This window comes from Formica exsecta, unplaced genomic scaffold, assembly GCF_003651465.1.
Source record: "Formica exsecta isolate Colony F162 unplaced genomic scaffold, ASM365146v1 scaffold82, whole genome shotgun sequence".
Classification (NCBI taxonomy): domain Eukaryota; kingdom Metazoa; phylum Arthropoda; class Insecta; order Hymenoptera; family Formicidae; genus Formica; species Formica exsecta.
The window spans coordinates 374,297-390,056 of NW_021853592.1; the positions used below are offsets into that span (position 1 = coordinate 374,297).

The following is a 15,760-nucleotide window of genomic DNA, read 5'->3' on the forward strand; positions in this document are numbered from 1 at the left end:
TTGTCAGCTGCGTCATAGTTAAACGTGTAAGTACAGTATACAAGCACTCGTTGATACCCGAAAGCATTGATAAAGAAGCGCTTGACTCGAGGAGACTCGATATCTGTCAATCGTCCGATATTCAAGTCATCTCCAGCGCGCGTGCTGGAGATGTATCCACGCGTTCAAGACGTAAAGTATAATTAATTAAATGTATAATATATAAAAAAAAAACAAAAAAATGTTTTAGTAATATCACGCGTAATTTTCTTTCTGTTTAATGTCATTTTAATAAAATGCATGAGCAGAATTTTACGATCCTATTTTCTAGATTAATTATTCTCAGTCGTAAATATAATTCTCATTATCTCTTTTCATTAGAATAAGTGCAGTGAAACGGAGAAGACAAATTATGGTTTTATGGTATTACATATGGTACTGCGTATTAGCGCAAATTAATCAGTGGTATTAAAGGCCAGGAATGTGAATCAATTTACATCACGCGTATTTAGTAGATAAATGACTTGACTATTCATTTATTATTACATAATATATATAATATATATTCCGTAATATAGACCAATGACAATAGTTGTCACTATTTATCGATATCAAAATAAACTATTCATCTATAGATACAACCGTTATCTGCGTTGATATACTAGCGTTGCAAGATGTTAATGGTAATATTGCCGTTCAATAATTCGCGATAAACGCACGTCGACAAAGAACGACGTTAAGCCAACTGTGATGAATGGGCAACGAATCGAGAATGAATCGATTAACGGTAATAATGAATGGGGGCCGTGCCTCCACCGTCAGATCGGCGGAGATATGGAATCGGCTCGTCGCCATCCGGCTATCCCCTGGGATTTATCCCGGTCATATCCCGTAAAACCCTCCGAACGAAAAGTCGATATAGCAGACAATAGGTCACCCAGGCGTTTCCAAAGTTCTTCATATGATTTTTTTATCCAGAAGAAAGAAGAAAACTTGTCAAAATCGAAGAATTCCACAGAGACAGTTCGCGAAAGTTATTACTGTGTAGCTCGATCGTGATTGTTTTTTGTAACGTCTAAGTTTGCAATATATTAAATTTAGTAATTCCTCTTATATAGTAAGAAATTTCTAGCATCATTGAAAAGAGAATCAAAGTGATATCTATATTTTAATTTTATCTTCTTACAGAATTAATATTTTATCAAACAACTTTTTGAATACACAAAAGATGAAATGAAAAATACAATAGATTTTTCTCGTTTCAATTCCTTAACATTTTGTATCGGTTTCAACAAAGTTTCAAAGATTGCGTAAAGACTTGAACAACATGTCGATGAAATATTAGGTAACAAATATACGAAGAATAGATTGATTTCCGCAAAAGTTTTCTAATGCAAGAAAAGCGTATCATAAAGAAGTCAGCTTTCCAATATTTATTCACGGCCATAAAAATAGGTCGGACGGCTTTAAGATGGAAGAAATTTCGCGACAACCTGTCTCTGTTCACAGAAGATAAAATTTTCTTCTAAATATTAGAATAATGGCTCTCTTACGTAAACTTTGTGTCATGTAAGGAATACACCAGCTGCAAAATAATATGCTGGAGAGTAAACGTAAAACGTTCGTAAACTCTGTTATCTACCACGATGGAAAAAAATATATAAAGCCAAGGCAGTTAATCACTTCTCTCTCTCTCTCTCTCTTTTTCTCTCTGTGTCTTTCTTACTTCTTAACTAGCGCAGCATCTGTCTGAGTGTTCATATATAATAATAATCGTCATTAGTACCTTAAATCATTATTACGTACAATAAAACTGACTATGAAATTCTAAAATTCGTCTAATAATGCAAACCTAGAAAATGTTGCAAAAATTTCCTTTTAACAACTTTATTTTTATTATTAAGTATTTTTAATATTTTGATTTATAAATAAATTTGTTAAAATAAACTATTAAGCTACATGTTCTATTGTTAAATATACCATAGTTGTGTAAATTGAAAATTTTGAATGATCAAGTCATCACGTTCTCGCACGAAACAAATAACCCAATACAATAGCTGATTGTTTCAATATAATTATATTCTAAATCTAGTATAATATATAGAGTAACCTAAAAAGTATGTGAGCACAAGACTCGTATTAAATACGTTCGCGATTAAATGTTAATATAAGATTCTTTCGACTGAAAATCCATTTTTACAATTACCAAGCAAAGACTAAGCAAAGACTTTTATTATCTTCAAAAAATTTAATTCACCAAAATCTTTTAATTTTCAATCATTTCTTCGTAATTCAAGAATTATTTCTTTTTGATATCTCAAGAAATTTATATTGATATCTCAAGAAATTTATATAGATTAAAAGAATGATAATTACTCGGAAATATTTAATAGTTATATATAAGTAAAAATCTCATATTAGATTGATAACTAAAAATATATATAAAAATATCAAAGTTTTCTTCATAAGAAAGATTGAATTTCAAAATTCCTTCGAAAGTAATTCCGAGATTATATAATTTTTTGTGCTACATAGTCAGGACCGATTATTCGGTATACATATTTAATAACGACAAGCTCTCGGATACAATATCACAAAATTTCGTCTTTTTACGGAATGTCTCTTGCTGTGAAACCACGCGCAATAACATTTCCATATTCACGACGTTAGCACTGAAATGCAGTTTTTGGAGAAACGTGAATTTACTTGTAATACATTATTAAAACCGCTAAACTTGTCAAATCCTATGATAAATTTTCACTGTTTAAATATACACAATGACGTTCGCAAGTTCCTGAATATGCCTGATTTGACATAATTGAAATTTTGGAAAGCACTTATTACATTATTATAACATAATATAAAAATAGTGCATTAATTTAATCATCAATATAACATAGTAATAATAAAACATATCTATATAACATAGTAATAATAAAACATATATGATAATACATTATCAAATAATCTTTTTTCGTCCATAAATTTCGTTATTTTTCTGATTTATTAAACCTCCTGACAATTGATGACTCAATCTTGGAATAAGAAATGTCTGTTTTATAATATAATACAAAAACAGCATTCTTAGAATCATACATGCATATCACTATAAGAAATAATTTTTTATTAACCAGGAGATCTTAAAGATGCGCAAAATCAACATTATCCGCAGCTTTATTAGGATTCTTCTCAAAGAAACTCCACGAGCCTGAAGGGATAAACCTTTAAAATATTCCGAACAAGGGATACGTACGTGTTTCGATTTCCAATTCAAATAATTCGCGTCTCCATTCTTCCATGGAAAACAAAAATAATTAAGAGCATTTGATCTTCAATTATTCGTTAATTAAATCTTCAGTTTCCCGCGAGCGATTACTGCAATCAAATGTTCGCGTTTTAAAATTAAATATATTTGATCGTAGTCGCTGTATATTTAACATTTTGCGGTAATAAAAATTACGCAACGATTTTGTCGTCGCAAATATTATTATATTTATTTGCGTTATTTTGTGTGTCATTTTCAGACAATTTTATGCCATCATAAAATAAATTTATTATCTTCTATGTTAGCATCATGTTAACATATTCAATTAATAAAAATTAAAGTTTTACTGCTGAAATAAGAATATTTGATGTCCTTCGTACATGTTTGTCATACATGTTAAATATATGTATTATCTTACGATTAATCATAAGAGATTACGTATACATAGTGTTTGTTAAATAACATCTCCTTTATAATTGTATCAACAATTGTCTCGCGGACATCCAACCAAATAAACTTTTTGATTTACATTCACCAAGATTAATTACATGCAAGAAATTGGAGTAAACACCATAAATATAATATGAGTAAATTCAAACAATAAATCACTCTACTATCAGCAATCTCGTAAAACGAGTAATCCGACGTCCCATCCATTATTTTACCTCGTAAAAGTTTCTCGCTGCAGGAATCATTAAGCATATTATTACAACAAATATCACATCAACTTCAATTCTTTCGTAATATTATATTATCTTTGAAGTGTGAATATTTTTGACTAACATAATATTTTACGGATTAATTAAGTTATATGAACGCGTAATATAGACTATGTGATTATTATTAATTTATATGAATAAAAAAAAATTTACTGCTTTAGAATGACGTTTGATTAAGAGAACAAAAAATTTCGCAAGTATTTCGAAATAATCTCATATGATCCATCGTTCAAAATTCTCTCTAGTTTGTAAGAGCTAATCTCGAAATGGAAAAACGCCCGCGGTTTCGTGTCGACGGTTTGATTCGATTAACAACTCGCACAGAAATAATTTCATGCTGCGTTACACACCTTCATTAACCCGGAATCTCGCCCCAGAATTTCACGAGATTTCACACTGCCGGATGCGCTTGTTGTGACGATATTTCTGACACGCCAGCTAGTGGACTCTCCTTTCCCGTGACATGTCGAATTCCGCAGCGCAATCCTCTCTCGAATCGTTTTCCAGAATATTTTTATTCCTTTTCGTTATAAATTTGTGCAAAAGTGCGCATAAATATAAACGAGATCATTTGTTACTTACAAGCTTCGATATTTACAAACCATAACAAAAGTCTTTTCCATTATATTAAGTCAAATAGATTGTGCAGTCATATATTTTTTTTTTAATCAAATTTATATTTATACATGACGGAGGAGATTAAGAATGTTAAACGTGCATCGATTGTCCAACAAAGTATCATTTGTTATGGATTTTTTATCTGCAGATTGCATTTTCTACTGGTACATTTAGACGATTCGTCACGTCTTCCTGAAAGAAGCGACGCGCACGGCAAGCAAAAATCGCCATCGTAGTTTAACAAGACATCAATGATTAACGAGACGATATCGATGACCGGAAAACGTGATATCCGACACAGAGACGCGTCCTTAACAGCGACAGCGGGTGGAAAGGATGATGCATCTCTCGCGCGAAAGAACGACGGATCAAGAAAGAGCATTTTGTGCGTCATCGAGTGCCGCCTGGGGTCATCATCGGCGGGCCAATTAGACATAAAAGTGTTCGGTGAAGAGTAAGAACGAGCCGAAAAGGGAGAAAGAGGAAGCTGCTGTAAGGGAGGCGAAGAAAATCGACGGGCAAGAAGAAAGCAGAAGAGACGAGAGAAATGGCCGCCGGTAAGTGGAAGTGGAATGTGAGCGAATTAAGCACTCACAGCAATGCACAATGCACGATTATTGAGGGCAAAAGGAGGGAGGGGGAGAGCGAAACGGTAACATGCCTTCACGTATTAATAACAGCGGGAACTCGCGTCTAGAAATTAAACTTCTCTTTCGCTTCTCGCGTCAAAGAGCATTCGCGCTTTGTAGTCGCGCGCGATCGATATTCGTAATCCAGTACACGCTCAGCTGTTCCGTTGGCTCTCACACCGCGTGGTTAAACGCCACTCTGCTCGACTCTCCTTAGACCCATATATAGATCCAGTTAGTCAACGCACCGTAGTGCGCAAATTTTTAATTGCCCCGCCGGCATCGAGTAGCATCAATTCCCGCACGGTCTGACTTGACCCATCTGTTTCCACTGGAACGTACTCGCACTCCTCGTAGATCGCGATGCCGTAGTCAGTATGCGCTTGCACTTTTTTTCTATGAAATGACGATACTATACTTGTTTAATATTATTATCAAGAAAATATTATTGCACAATTTTCGCAGTATTTCAGAATAAAGAATGCGATGACAATGGTAATTAAACTTGTTATACCGTAATTCGTTTATTGAAGCATTAATTCTCTTCTCCAATCATATTACAATCTAACTAATTTTTTTTTTTTTATTGTTTCTGTAAACTATAGTAACGCAACAAGCCCTGATTATTTTCGAGAGAAAGTCTAAGGATCTCATCCCCCATCTCAAATCTTTTTTTTTTATATTATTCATTAAAATGTCGGGGAAGCTTTCACAAGGGTCAATGTTATTACATATATGCACATATAATATGTCTTATGCAAAATTTGCAACCCCCTGACGGCGCATAATTCATTATCATATGGTTTTCCTCTTGACAGTTATCGGTATAATTGCCGGCGAACGTTCGCATCCATCAGACACACATCATGCACGGCAGGATGTAGCATAGGAGATATGTAATATGTCAACGATATCGCGATAAAGCGAAAACTAATAGCTAATTCGGCACCTAAACGATTTCACGCATCAAAGAATTAAAAAATCTCTAGATCAATCAATTATTCTTATTGTTAAAATATTGTTTAAAAATGTATTTTTCACAAATTTTGAAGGAAAAAAGCATATAATAAAAATATTCCTCAAAATTTATTAAAACAAAATTTCTCTTGTAGAATTAAAATTTCTCTCTTGCGAAAAAATTAAACTTTTTATCACGATTCTCTCAATATTATGCCTTTTGCATTTCAATTCTTTTAAAGAGCTCTTAAACATTCAATGCATTCATAAAAATGCAATAAGCTTATTCGGTTACGCGACCCCGTACCAATCCGCCTGCATCATCGAATCGCTACAGATGCAGTCGTCTTTTGCAGGAAGCATAGCATAAAAATGGAAGGAAAAAGTCGATCTGCCAATTTCGGAACATCCTTCGATTTCGATTTTCGCCGGGAATAGCTTGTGCCATTTTTTCTTTTTGGTGGACATGTATTTTTCTCGACGTAAGCAATATTGCATTATTATCGTAAGCGGTGTATATGTTTCGTACAGATATGGATTATTAGATCTGCGTATTAGTTTTCGTTTAATTTTTATCTGAATAATTTCCAATACAAAATTTGTTACCGTATTTTCTTTGTTCACATGCATTATATGAAGTATCTAAAAATTATTAGTATTTTTTTATTCCTCTTTAATCATCTGTTCTAGACGCAATTACTTGATTGAAGTTTCTATAGCTCATTTATACGTCAAAAGATTGATTACAATGTCAACAATGTGCATGCATATTGACTTAACGAACACGCCTTGCTATACTTTGGCATTAAATAGCGTAATAAATTGAAAGCAAAATTCAAATTTAATTTATGTTGAAATTATTATCCAATCAAGTTAAAATAACTGATGTATTTATAATCATTTATTTCTTCATCATTCATTTCGACATCCTTTGTTTCATAAATTTTCTTTTGTCATAGTCGTAAAAATTAAATAATGCATTATAATAGAAGTTAAATCTAATTCCAATTTTCATTATAATTAAAATCTGATGAAGTAAAAATAAAGGATATATTTATGATTTCCTTCTATGAGATAGACGAAATTGATTAAAGGATGGAACTTGAATTAAAGCTTAAACATTTGCCAGTGCAATAGAGAAGTTTTCAGAAGAACGCAGCAGAATTAATTACAAGATATTGTTTCAAGTTAAAAAGTTGTCAGGACGTTTGAGCTTTCTTAACACAGTAATAGCACTTAAGGAGTAAAAAAGGATAAATTTGTAATCAAATGCTATTTCTATTGTAGATCATTATAGAAAAATTATCATGTGGGGAGATGGAGGGGCAAAGAGGAGTTATAACTTGTTTCTCGTTTCATGATATTTACCATAAGCATGCAGTAAGCGAAATTATATGTCACATCTCTATAGAGCAGCTTAAACACGTACTATTATGGGAATACATACCAAATACGTAATATGCACGATACGCGTCCATGAACATGAGCAATCAACAAAATGGACCATTTGCAGTAAGTGATTAATGGCGATAAGTGATAAGAACATAATATTTTTATTCTCTCGCCCATTGTATCTGCATTGTGTTCGAAATAAGATAGCATTAACGGCGAAAATAGTGCAATTAAAGATTTTTAGAAATACAAAAAAAAAATATATCTTAACATTTTTATATCATTCACTCTCGAAAATGGCGAAGGAGACTCGCGACAGACTCATGAAATTGAAGAAATATTTGAGCGTGTAAAAATCCAATGCATGGAAAATGAAAATCCCGTATGCTTGTTCATTTTATCATAGCAAGCATCCGCGAAAATTGTATCTTCTATACCGTCAGTAAAAGCTCGAGAGTATCATATAGGATATGGACCACTCCTCTGTCGCGATATATTTCGTTCCTCTCCGGGAATATATAATTTCGCTTCGATATACACAGCGTGTGCGTCGAGAAAGCAAAAGACAATTTCACAAATGGATCTATTTTTATCCGAAGGCTTGAGTGATGGTGTCTCTGTAACTGGAAATTCGCCACATCTCCCAAAGATCTGCGAAAGCACGAAAGCACTTATTGAGCGAAATCGTCGGTTATTGCTCGAGGATTTTAGTTCCTCGTCCGTAAGGGAGTTGCAAACTATATATAACACACTATAAATTGAAATCTGTTTTTCACAAAATAATTTTATATTACAATGCTTTATTAGGGTTTTTATAAAAACTTTAACTTGCAATATTAGCAAATATTCTAATAAATCGTTACTCTTTAAAAACATATTTTCTGAAACGTTTAGCTCAAAGAAATGAATTGTGCTTTGGTCGATCTATTTTATTCCTTACAATTATTTTCTAAATCTGACATGATATATATAAATGCATCACATAATCATAATCTTAAAAATTTTTAATAATATTTCTAGCAAGATAATTCGCGCTTAATGTGCAAGTAGTCGAAAAAATTTTCAGCCGGCGCAATTAAAACTAAAAGAGAGGAGGAAAAGTTTTATAGTGCAACCGTGCGTAACTACACGTGACGTTTATTCGGAATTGCCCGTGAAGTTATATAAAAGGAATAAAAACGGCATTTAAACTTCATGACAAAATTTGTAAATTAATCAAATGTAACGCGACACGTTCCTAGAAAACCGCGGTTGACCCCGTCGTTTTTCACATCTTCTATTTTCTGTCGCTCATGGCGAAGTAGCGTAGCTTTTGATCTTGAAATTGCTTTGCAGAAACGTAATTCGATTTTAGAATATGAAGGAAAAGCCGCGTGTAGAAAATTAGTATTCCCAATTACTTAGTTTTCCATTAACATCGGAGCTTTTTAAAACGCCTCTAAGATTTTAATACTTAATTAAGACACCAAAAACTCTTTAATAACACGAAACCCACAGACTTTATTTCGTTAAACACCAATATATATTTCATTGTTTGAATCGAGACAGTATTAACAGGAAAAAGAATAGAAATAATTTTATAAAAATCTATTTAATGTATGCAAGGGTTGAAGAGAGCAAAAATAAGTTCAATATTATAAAACAGAGTTTAATTTGGATCTAATATGTGTACTAGTGTTTAATTTATTGTCAAACTTTTATCGACTGTTTCGATGTTTTCGCACATTTGCAAATTGGGTTATACTGGTCACGTCGTTAGTATCACGTTGAAGCACTCATGCTAATGAAGCTATCATTCCGTTTTTCTATGTAGAGATGTATTTTATCATTAGACGTATTTTAACGAGTTACATGAATGGTCCGTACTATAACGGTTAGTGAAAATTTATTATATCGCGACATCTCGTATCGGCAATTCGATACATAGTAATTATCGTCATTGGCATTCTGTTCTTGTTTACTAATGAAGCTATCATTCCGTTTTTCTATGTAGAGATGTATTTTAACGAGTTACATGAATGGTCCGTACTATAACGGGTAGTGAAAATTTATTATATCGCGATATCTCGTATCGGCAATTCGATACATAGTAATTATCGTCATTGGCATTCTGTTCTTGTTTTTTTTTTCTTTAGTCAATACATGCTGTGGTAATCGTCGGGAATTTAAAAAAACTCCATGAAATCTCCGACTTGAAGAAAAATAGCTTGTTTATACTTTGTAGGTTCAATAAATCGCGCAATCTATGACTCGAGGAAATTCCATTTGAAAAAATGGCCATTTGGGTAACCCAATTTTGGGGGTCTTAGATAAGAGTATAATCTTAATGTTCCAGTTATATTGCTAAGTCGTAAAAGTTTTCCGAATGGTTAAGAATAAAATCTTTTTAGGTTTCGTATAGCATGCGATTATCCGATTCAATGATATCTAAATGATGATATTACATACGTAACGCGTTTACTAGTAACATCGAATATACATTTCCAAATAAAACGCCATATATTTTGATTTATGAGTTATGTAATAGTTTTTGACAGAAGTTAACCATAAATATGTCATTTATTATATATATATCCACCCTATACTCATACAATATATATTTCGTAATTTATCTTCTTTGTAGCACTTTACAATTTTTCGTAAATAGAATAAATCATGTTGACATTCCTTTACGAGCAAATTTATTCGCGCACGAGTAGGGAAATTTTCGTGGCTTTCCGCAAAAGTGAACGAACTTACAGACCGTAGGAGGCAATGGTGCGCGGATTATCGCTCCTGCATTAACCATTCTACTCGTCCCACTCCCCGCGGGACATTAGATCCGTTCTAGAATGCCAAACTTGGATATAGGCCAAGATTACACGAAGGAAGAAGCGAATATTAGCATGTTCTTGCATTTGTTATGTATATAAATCTGCATTGTAGACGCTAATTATCATTATTATTTGAGTATTTATAGCGATTAGTGTGAATATGTATATTTCTTTCAACAATTATGTAATTATTAGATGAAATCTTTATATTAAATAATCGCGCATTGATTAAAATCGCGATATTTTTTGCATTTTCTTAAATAACAATTAAAGAATAAAAATAATTAAAAGATGACATGATCGAACGAATGACTATTTCAATGGTAAATATGCATAAAAGGTTACAACTCACCGATTTAATCGCCACTTAGATATGTTGTAGGAGGGAATGTTCTGAGTAATTCCACGCAAGAATCAAGTGAGGGTTGAAGTTGGTTTAGGAGATATAACAAATTAGAGTTTCACAGTTTTAATGCTATTCTTTACGTATTATAAGAAGAAATAGGTTTGGGTTAGGTTATATCTTCCGGAAGTGGAGCCCCACAATTTACCTCACAATTGTTGTGTGGATGGGAAAGTGTATGCGTGGATGCAATGGGTTCCGCCCCCCCCCCCGTACGGGGGGGCTCCACTTCCGGAAGATATAACCTAACCCAAACCTATTTCTTCTTATAATACGTAAAGAATAGCATTAAAACTGTGAAACTCTAATTTGTTATATCTCCTAAACCAACTTCAACCCTCACTTGATTCTTGCGTGGAATTACTCAGAACATTCCCTCCTACAACATATCTAAGTGGCGATTAAATCGGTGAGTTGTAACCTTTGGGGGGGGGGCGGAACCCATTGCATCCACGCATACACTTTCCCATCCACACAACAATTGTGAGGTAAATTGTGGGGCTCCACTTCCGGAAGATATAACCTGACCCAAACCCATTTTCAGTTTTAAAAGTAAAATTGAAGACATGACTCAAAAATTCATGTAGTCACACATTGAAAGCTGTTAACGAACTGCGAGAAATAGGTGAAACCGATTATTGACAAAATATCTATGATCATGTATCTAACCCGTAAATGTAAACAAATACTTTTTCCATGCCTACCCTACAACAAATACAACGTACACAAACTTCACTTTTCCTAATATTACTTTATAATACCTGAGAAAAAGCATTAAAACTGTGAAACTTTAATTTGTTATATCTCCGAAACCAACTCCGACCCCTCCCCCTTGATTCTTGCGGGGAATTACTCAGAACACTCCCCCCTACAACATATTTAAGTAGCGATTAAATCGGTGAGGTGTAACCTTTTATGCATATTTACCTTACTTTTTTATTACAAACAAGAATGAACATTTCTTTATAAGGTAAATTTTAATAAAACATCTTATAGAGAGTTAAATATTGCATAAAATGATTTTAGCATTAAATTGCGTTTATATAAGTCTTATTTGCTCCCTTATTTGCACTCGTGATGATCGTAGATTTTATGCAAAGCAAAAGGCTCGCGTAATTCAATTTCACGCTTAGAGTGATATGAATAAAATGTATACATGATTTTGAGGTCCGTTATGCATGTATTTAATGCGATATTTCTAATGTTAAAGAAAAGCTATATTAATCTTTGGCTAAAACAAATATAAAATTCATATATAATCTTAAAAATAATATTTATTTGGTAATAATATAATATAATATAATTTATTTGGTAAAAATAATATTTATAATGGTAATTAAAATTTACTTTATGACATGATTACATCGAGGCAATAAATGTGTGATATTTAGTAATATATATAAAAACAAAAACAAAAAAAATTAATTGAAAATATAAAAGTTAATTAATTTTGCATAATCTTACTTATATTCCCGAAAAAATAAATGTTCAAAAAAATTTATAGTAATTCATAAAATGTATCAATGCTCTCATTGACAATAATTGTACATTCTTTTACATAAGGCGCGAAAAGAGAATAGTATATGCGCAGAAAGCATTGTAAATGCTGAAACTAGATGTACTAAATGCTAAAAATACTGCATAATTTTGTTCCATTCGGCGAGAAGTTACTTGCTAAAACATTTCTTCCGCTTGAAATTATGCTTAGAGGGAATATTCGATGCAATAAAACAACATATCTAAGAGATATTTCTATTGTTTTCATTGATAGTTTTCAACAAATTTGAAATTAACTTTTTTTAACAAGAAAATTTAAAGCAGGTTTTAATTTTTAAAGTTTGAAGTAAAACTAACAATAAAAAAAGTTTAATTAATTTTAATTAAATTTAAGTTTTAATTTAACATATAGCTTTAATAGACATTTAATATTTTTCATGACTAATGAGAGCTATTAATATTGTAACTAATTTTGAGCATTTACTTTAAGATTAACAATTATTTATAAATAACAGTCTGCAGTCCTAAATTTTAAAATAAAATGGATTTTAAGTTCATCAAAGAATTTATAACTGGAAAAATATTCATAGTTCTGGAGAATAGACTGTAAGATAACAGAGATGAAAAATTACTTACAAAATAAAACAGAGACTGTACGGCAGTTTTTAATCGCGTTGCCATTTATATCTCGATGAGAAAGAAAACATCGTGTCACGGTCGCGACCTGTACCGGGGAAAAATTTAACTAGGTTTATCGCGATGTGCACTGCGATAATAAATCGCCCATATTTTTCCCGCAATGCCTGCACGACCAATGGTATCACACAAACGATATCGGTTTACGGCGAGCGAAAAGTTATGGCGATAATTATCGGACTTTGTGCATTCGCGACCAGACGCGCCAATGGTTAACGAACACCTCGCACGTTCCATTTGCCTCGTCAACGCATGGAAACGCTTTACAGTGTAACCACGGTGACGAGTAATCGTCGTGCGGGGAGTGTCGTACCCGACTCGGTCGTGAGTTCTCCGCAAATATTTGACACCGTAACACAAGGCGTCCAAGAGGCGCGAAATTGCGGATTTGCGCTCGGAAACCGCTCGTCGCGAAGTCGATCTTGCATCATTAGCCGTGAGAAAAATGTCCTGTCAAGTGCGGCTTTCACTGCGAAAATTTGGGAATTTAAAAGATCAGTATGACTAAACGAAGAAGAGATTTCTCTCACATTTATCATTTTAAATCACCGACTTTTTGTAGTTCAACGAATACGTCTTTAGCACTTGCAAGATATATCCGTAGATCCATCATAATAATTAAGGACTATTCATAAGAAGTATAATTTAAAAAAATACTAAAAAATTAAGATTTAAAAAATATTAAAAAAATATAAAAAAACGTCAGATCAAAGTTTGTTAATACAAGATTTTTTAAATTAAAATATAAAAAATTTATTATCTGAGGAAGAGAGGGAGATAGAGAGAAATACAAAATTAATGTGCCGTTTCTAAATATTCGAGTTTTGTAAAGGATAAGAAAAGACTGCAAGGAAGTGTCACATCGAGCTTGAAAGCAGGAGGTAATAACGCGTGCATTGTTGTCACTGTTTCCACAAGGAATGCGAGGAGAATGTGAAGAAAACCAGAGCGCGTTCCACACACTGCATATCCTTCGCAAAATGGTACTGAGGTTCCTGCTATCCTTTAAATTTTAAATAAAACCTCGGACTTGCGCGAGAACTCACCGTTCAGACAGAGACAATGAATTCCCATCGTCGCGGGTCAGCCTCGCTAGCAAATCAGCCTCGAGGCAGCGGCTGTATACCCACAGAATTACCCCGTTTCAAGCCGGCGGAATAATATTTTGAAACCTTTGAAACCAGCGGGAATAAAATATTCGTTTCTCAAAAGTCGGAATAAATTTTACGAGCGAGGACTAGTGAGGTATTTAAAGAGGAAAAGGGAACGGGCATTATAATGACAGGAGTGACGAAGGATGGCTAAAAGTGGTGAGAAAGAACCCTCAGGTTTATGTTTCAACAGGACGTTCATGGAGATATAGAACATTAAGAAGAGTAAAGCGGCGAAAGATCAGTTGAATTTTAATGTCAAGCTTCGAACTGATCTATATTCTCTGTATACGTGATAAAAATATTTTTTTAAACATTTAATCGCGCGGGAAAACACAAATTGTGTGAACTTTTCGTAGGTGTGTTATATCGAGCAATACAACTAATATTGGATCTGTTTTGAAATGTATTGTAAAAAGAAAATTATATATATGCAAATAATATATATATAAAATGTGAATAAATAAATATATATATCTAATTAATATAAATAGATAAAAGATAAAATAAGATTAGATAAATAAGTATACAATATATAGATATCTCTGTATCTCTGTTTTCTTACAAATATATATTTGTGACATTTTTTTAGAGCGATACGTTTTCTCTTATTAGTTTCGTGCGGAATTTAGTAATTTCTGTGCTCAGCAGTAAACAGCTGATTATCAAATAAGCAACCTATTCCCCGAATCTGAATTAATATCCGTGCATGAAAACAACCTGCACAAGACCAAAGATATTGAACATCTTCCATCTATAGCTATTGCGATAGCTATCGCGAACTCCGGCGATGGTTTATATACGACGGCAACCATCGGGAAGCCTCAAAGACGATGGGAATTTTTGTGTCGACGTTTTATGGATTCTTTGCAAGCCACACAGTCGCGACCTCGGAAAATAGGTTCTTAAACAAAGGTCGAAGAACGTCTTTTATATCTACGAAATTCCATTTTCTCGTCGTAATACTGAGACGAATGCGAGGAAAAGTGATATCAGTGTTGATAACGGTTAGTCATTCTTTTATGCCGCACGAGAAATATTATATTCTTTAGGTTTTTTTTTAGATTTCTTTTATATGTTCATCTGTCACAAATTTAATACAATCCCAATTTCTCTTAATTTGAGAACAACGCAAAGCATGAGATGTCATTTGTACAGTATGATATGAGCAAATAGAATTAATCTCGCAATACTGTAATTAGATTGCAGTAATTACTGCCCTGGTCAGATTAGTTTGCGTAATAATTCAGATTAGATCCTGTAATGAAATGATTAATGTATCGTAATTTTACAATAGCATATTCAATTAATTGATTGATGAATTTTAAAGTAATATTTTTTAATCATAAAGCTAATTCTCTAGTAGCCAAAGATTAAAAATGTTTTGAATGAATTTTATGCAGGTAAAAAAAAAATAATAAACTGGTAGAGATTTATAATAATATTACACATGTCAACAAAATAAAATTAATTTATTTTAAATAATAAGGAAGTTTAAAACCCGTGTTTTGGGAAATCACAAACATCCTAAATTTATATATATATATATATATATATATATATATGTGTGTGTGTGTGTGTGTGTGTATGTGTGTGTAAGAAATAGTGCATTATATATGTATAAAATTATATTATTATATT

At 32.7% G+C, this 15,760-nt stretch overlaps 2 protein-coding genes across 5 annotated transcripts in view; one reads left to right on the forward strand and one right to left on the reverse strand.

Annotated features, from left to right (window-relative positions):
• LOC115244543 (midasin) overlaps nt 1-15,760 on the reverse strand; it is a 99,418-nt gene that overhangs the window by 54,020 nt on the left and 29,638 nt on the right. The window lies entirely within an intron of this gene.
• Nucleotides 1-15,760, forward strand: part of LOC115244546 — a 44,953-nt gene that overhangs the window by 13,500 nt on the left and 15,693 nt on the right. Inside the window, exon 2 of one of the 3 annotated variants that reach the window (XM_029822255.1) lies at nt 4,730-5,138. The exons of 1 other annotated variant lie outside the window; for it this stretch is intronic. In XM_029822255.1, the coding sequence (XP_029678115.1) occupies nt 5,129-5,138 (10 nt within the window). In that variant the 5' untranslated portion in view covers nt 4,730-5,128. The remainder of the gene's footprint in view (nt 1-4,729; nt 5,139-15,760) is intronic. One more of the 3 variants, XM_029822256.1, reaches the window with a different exon arrangement.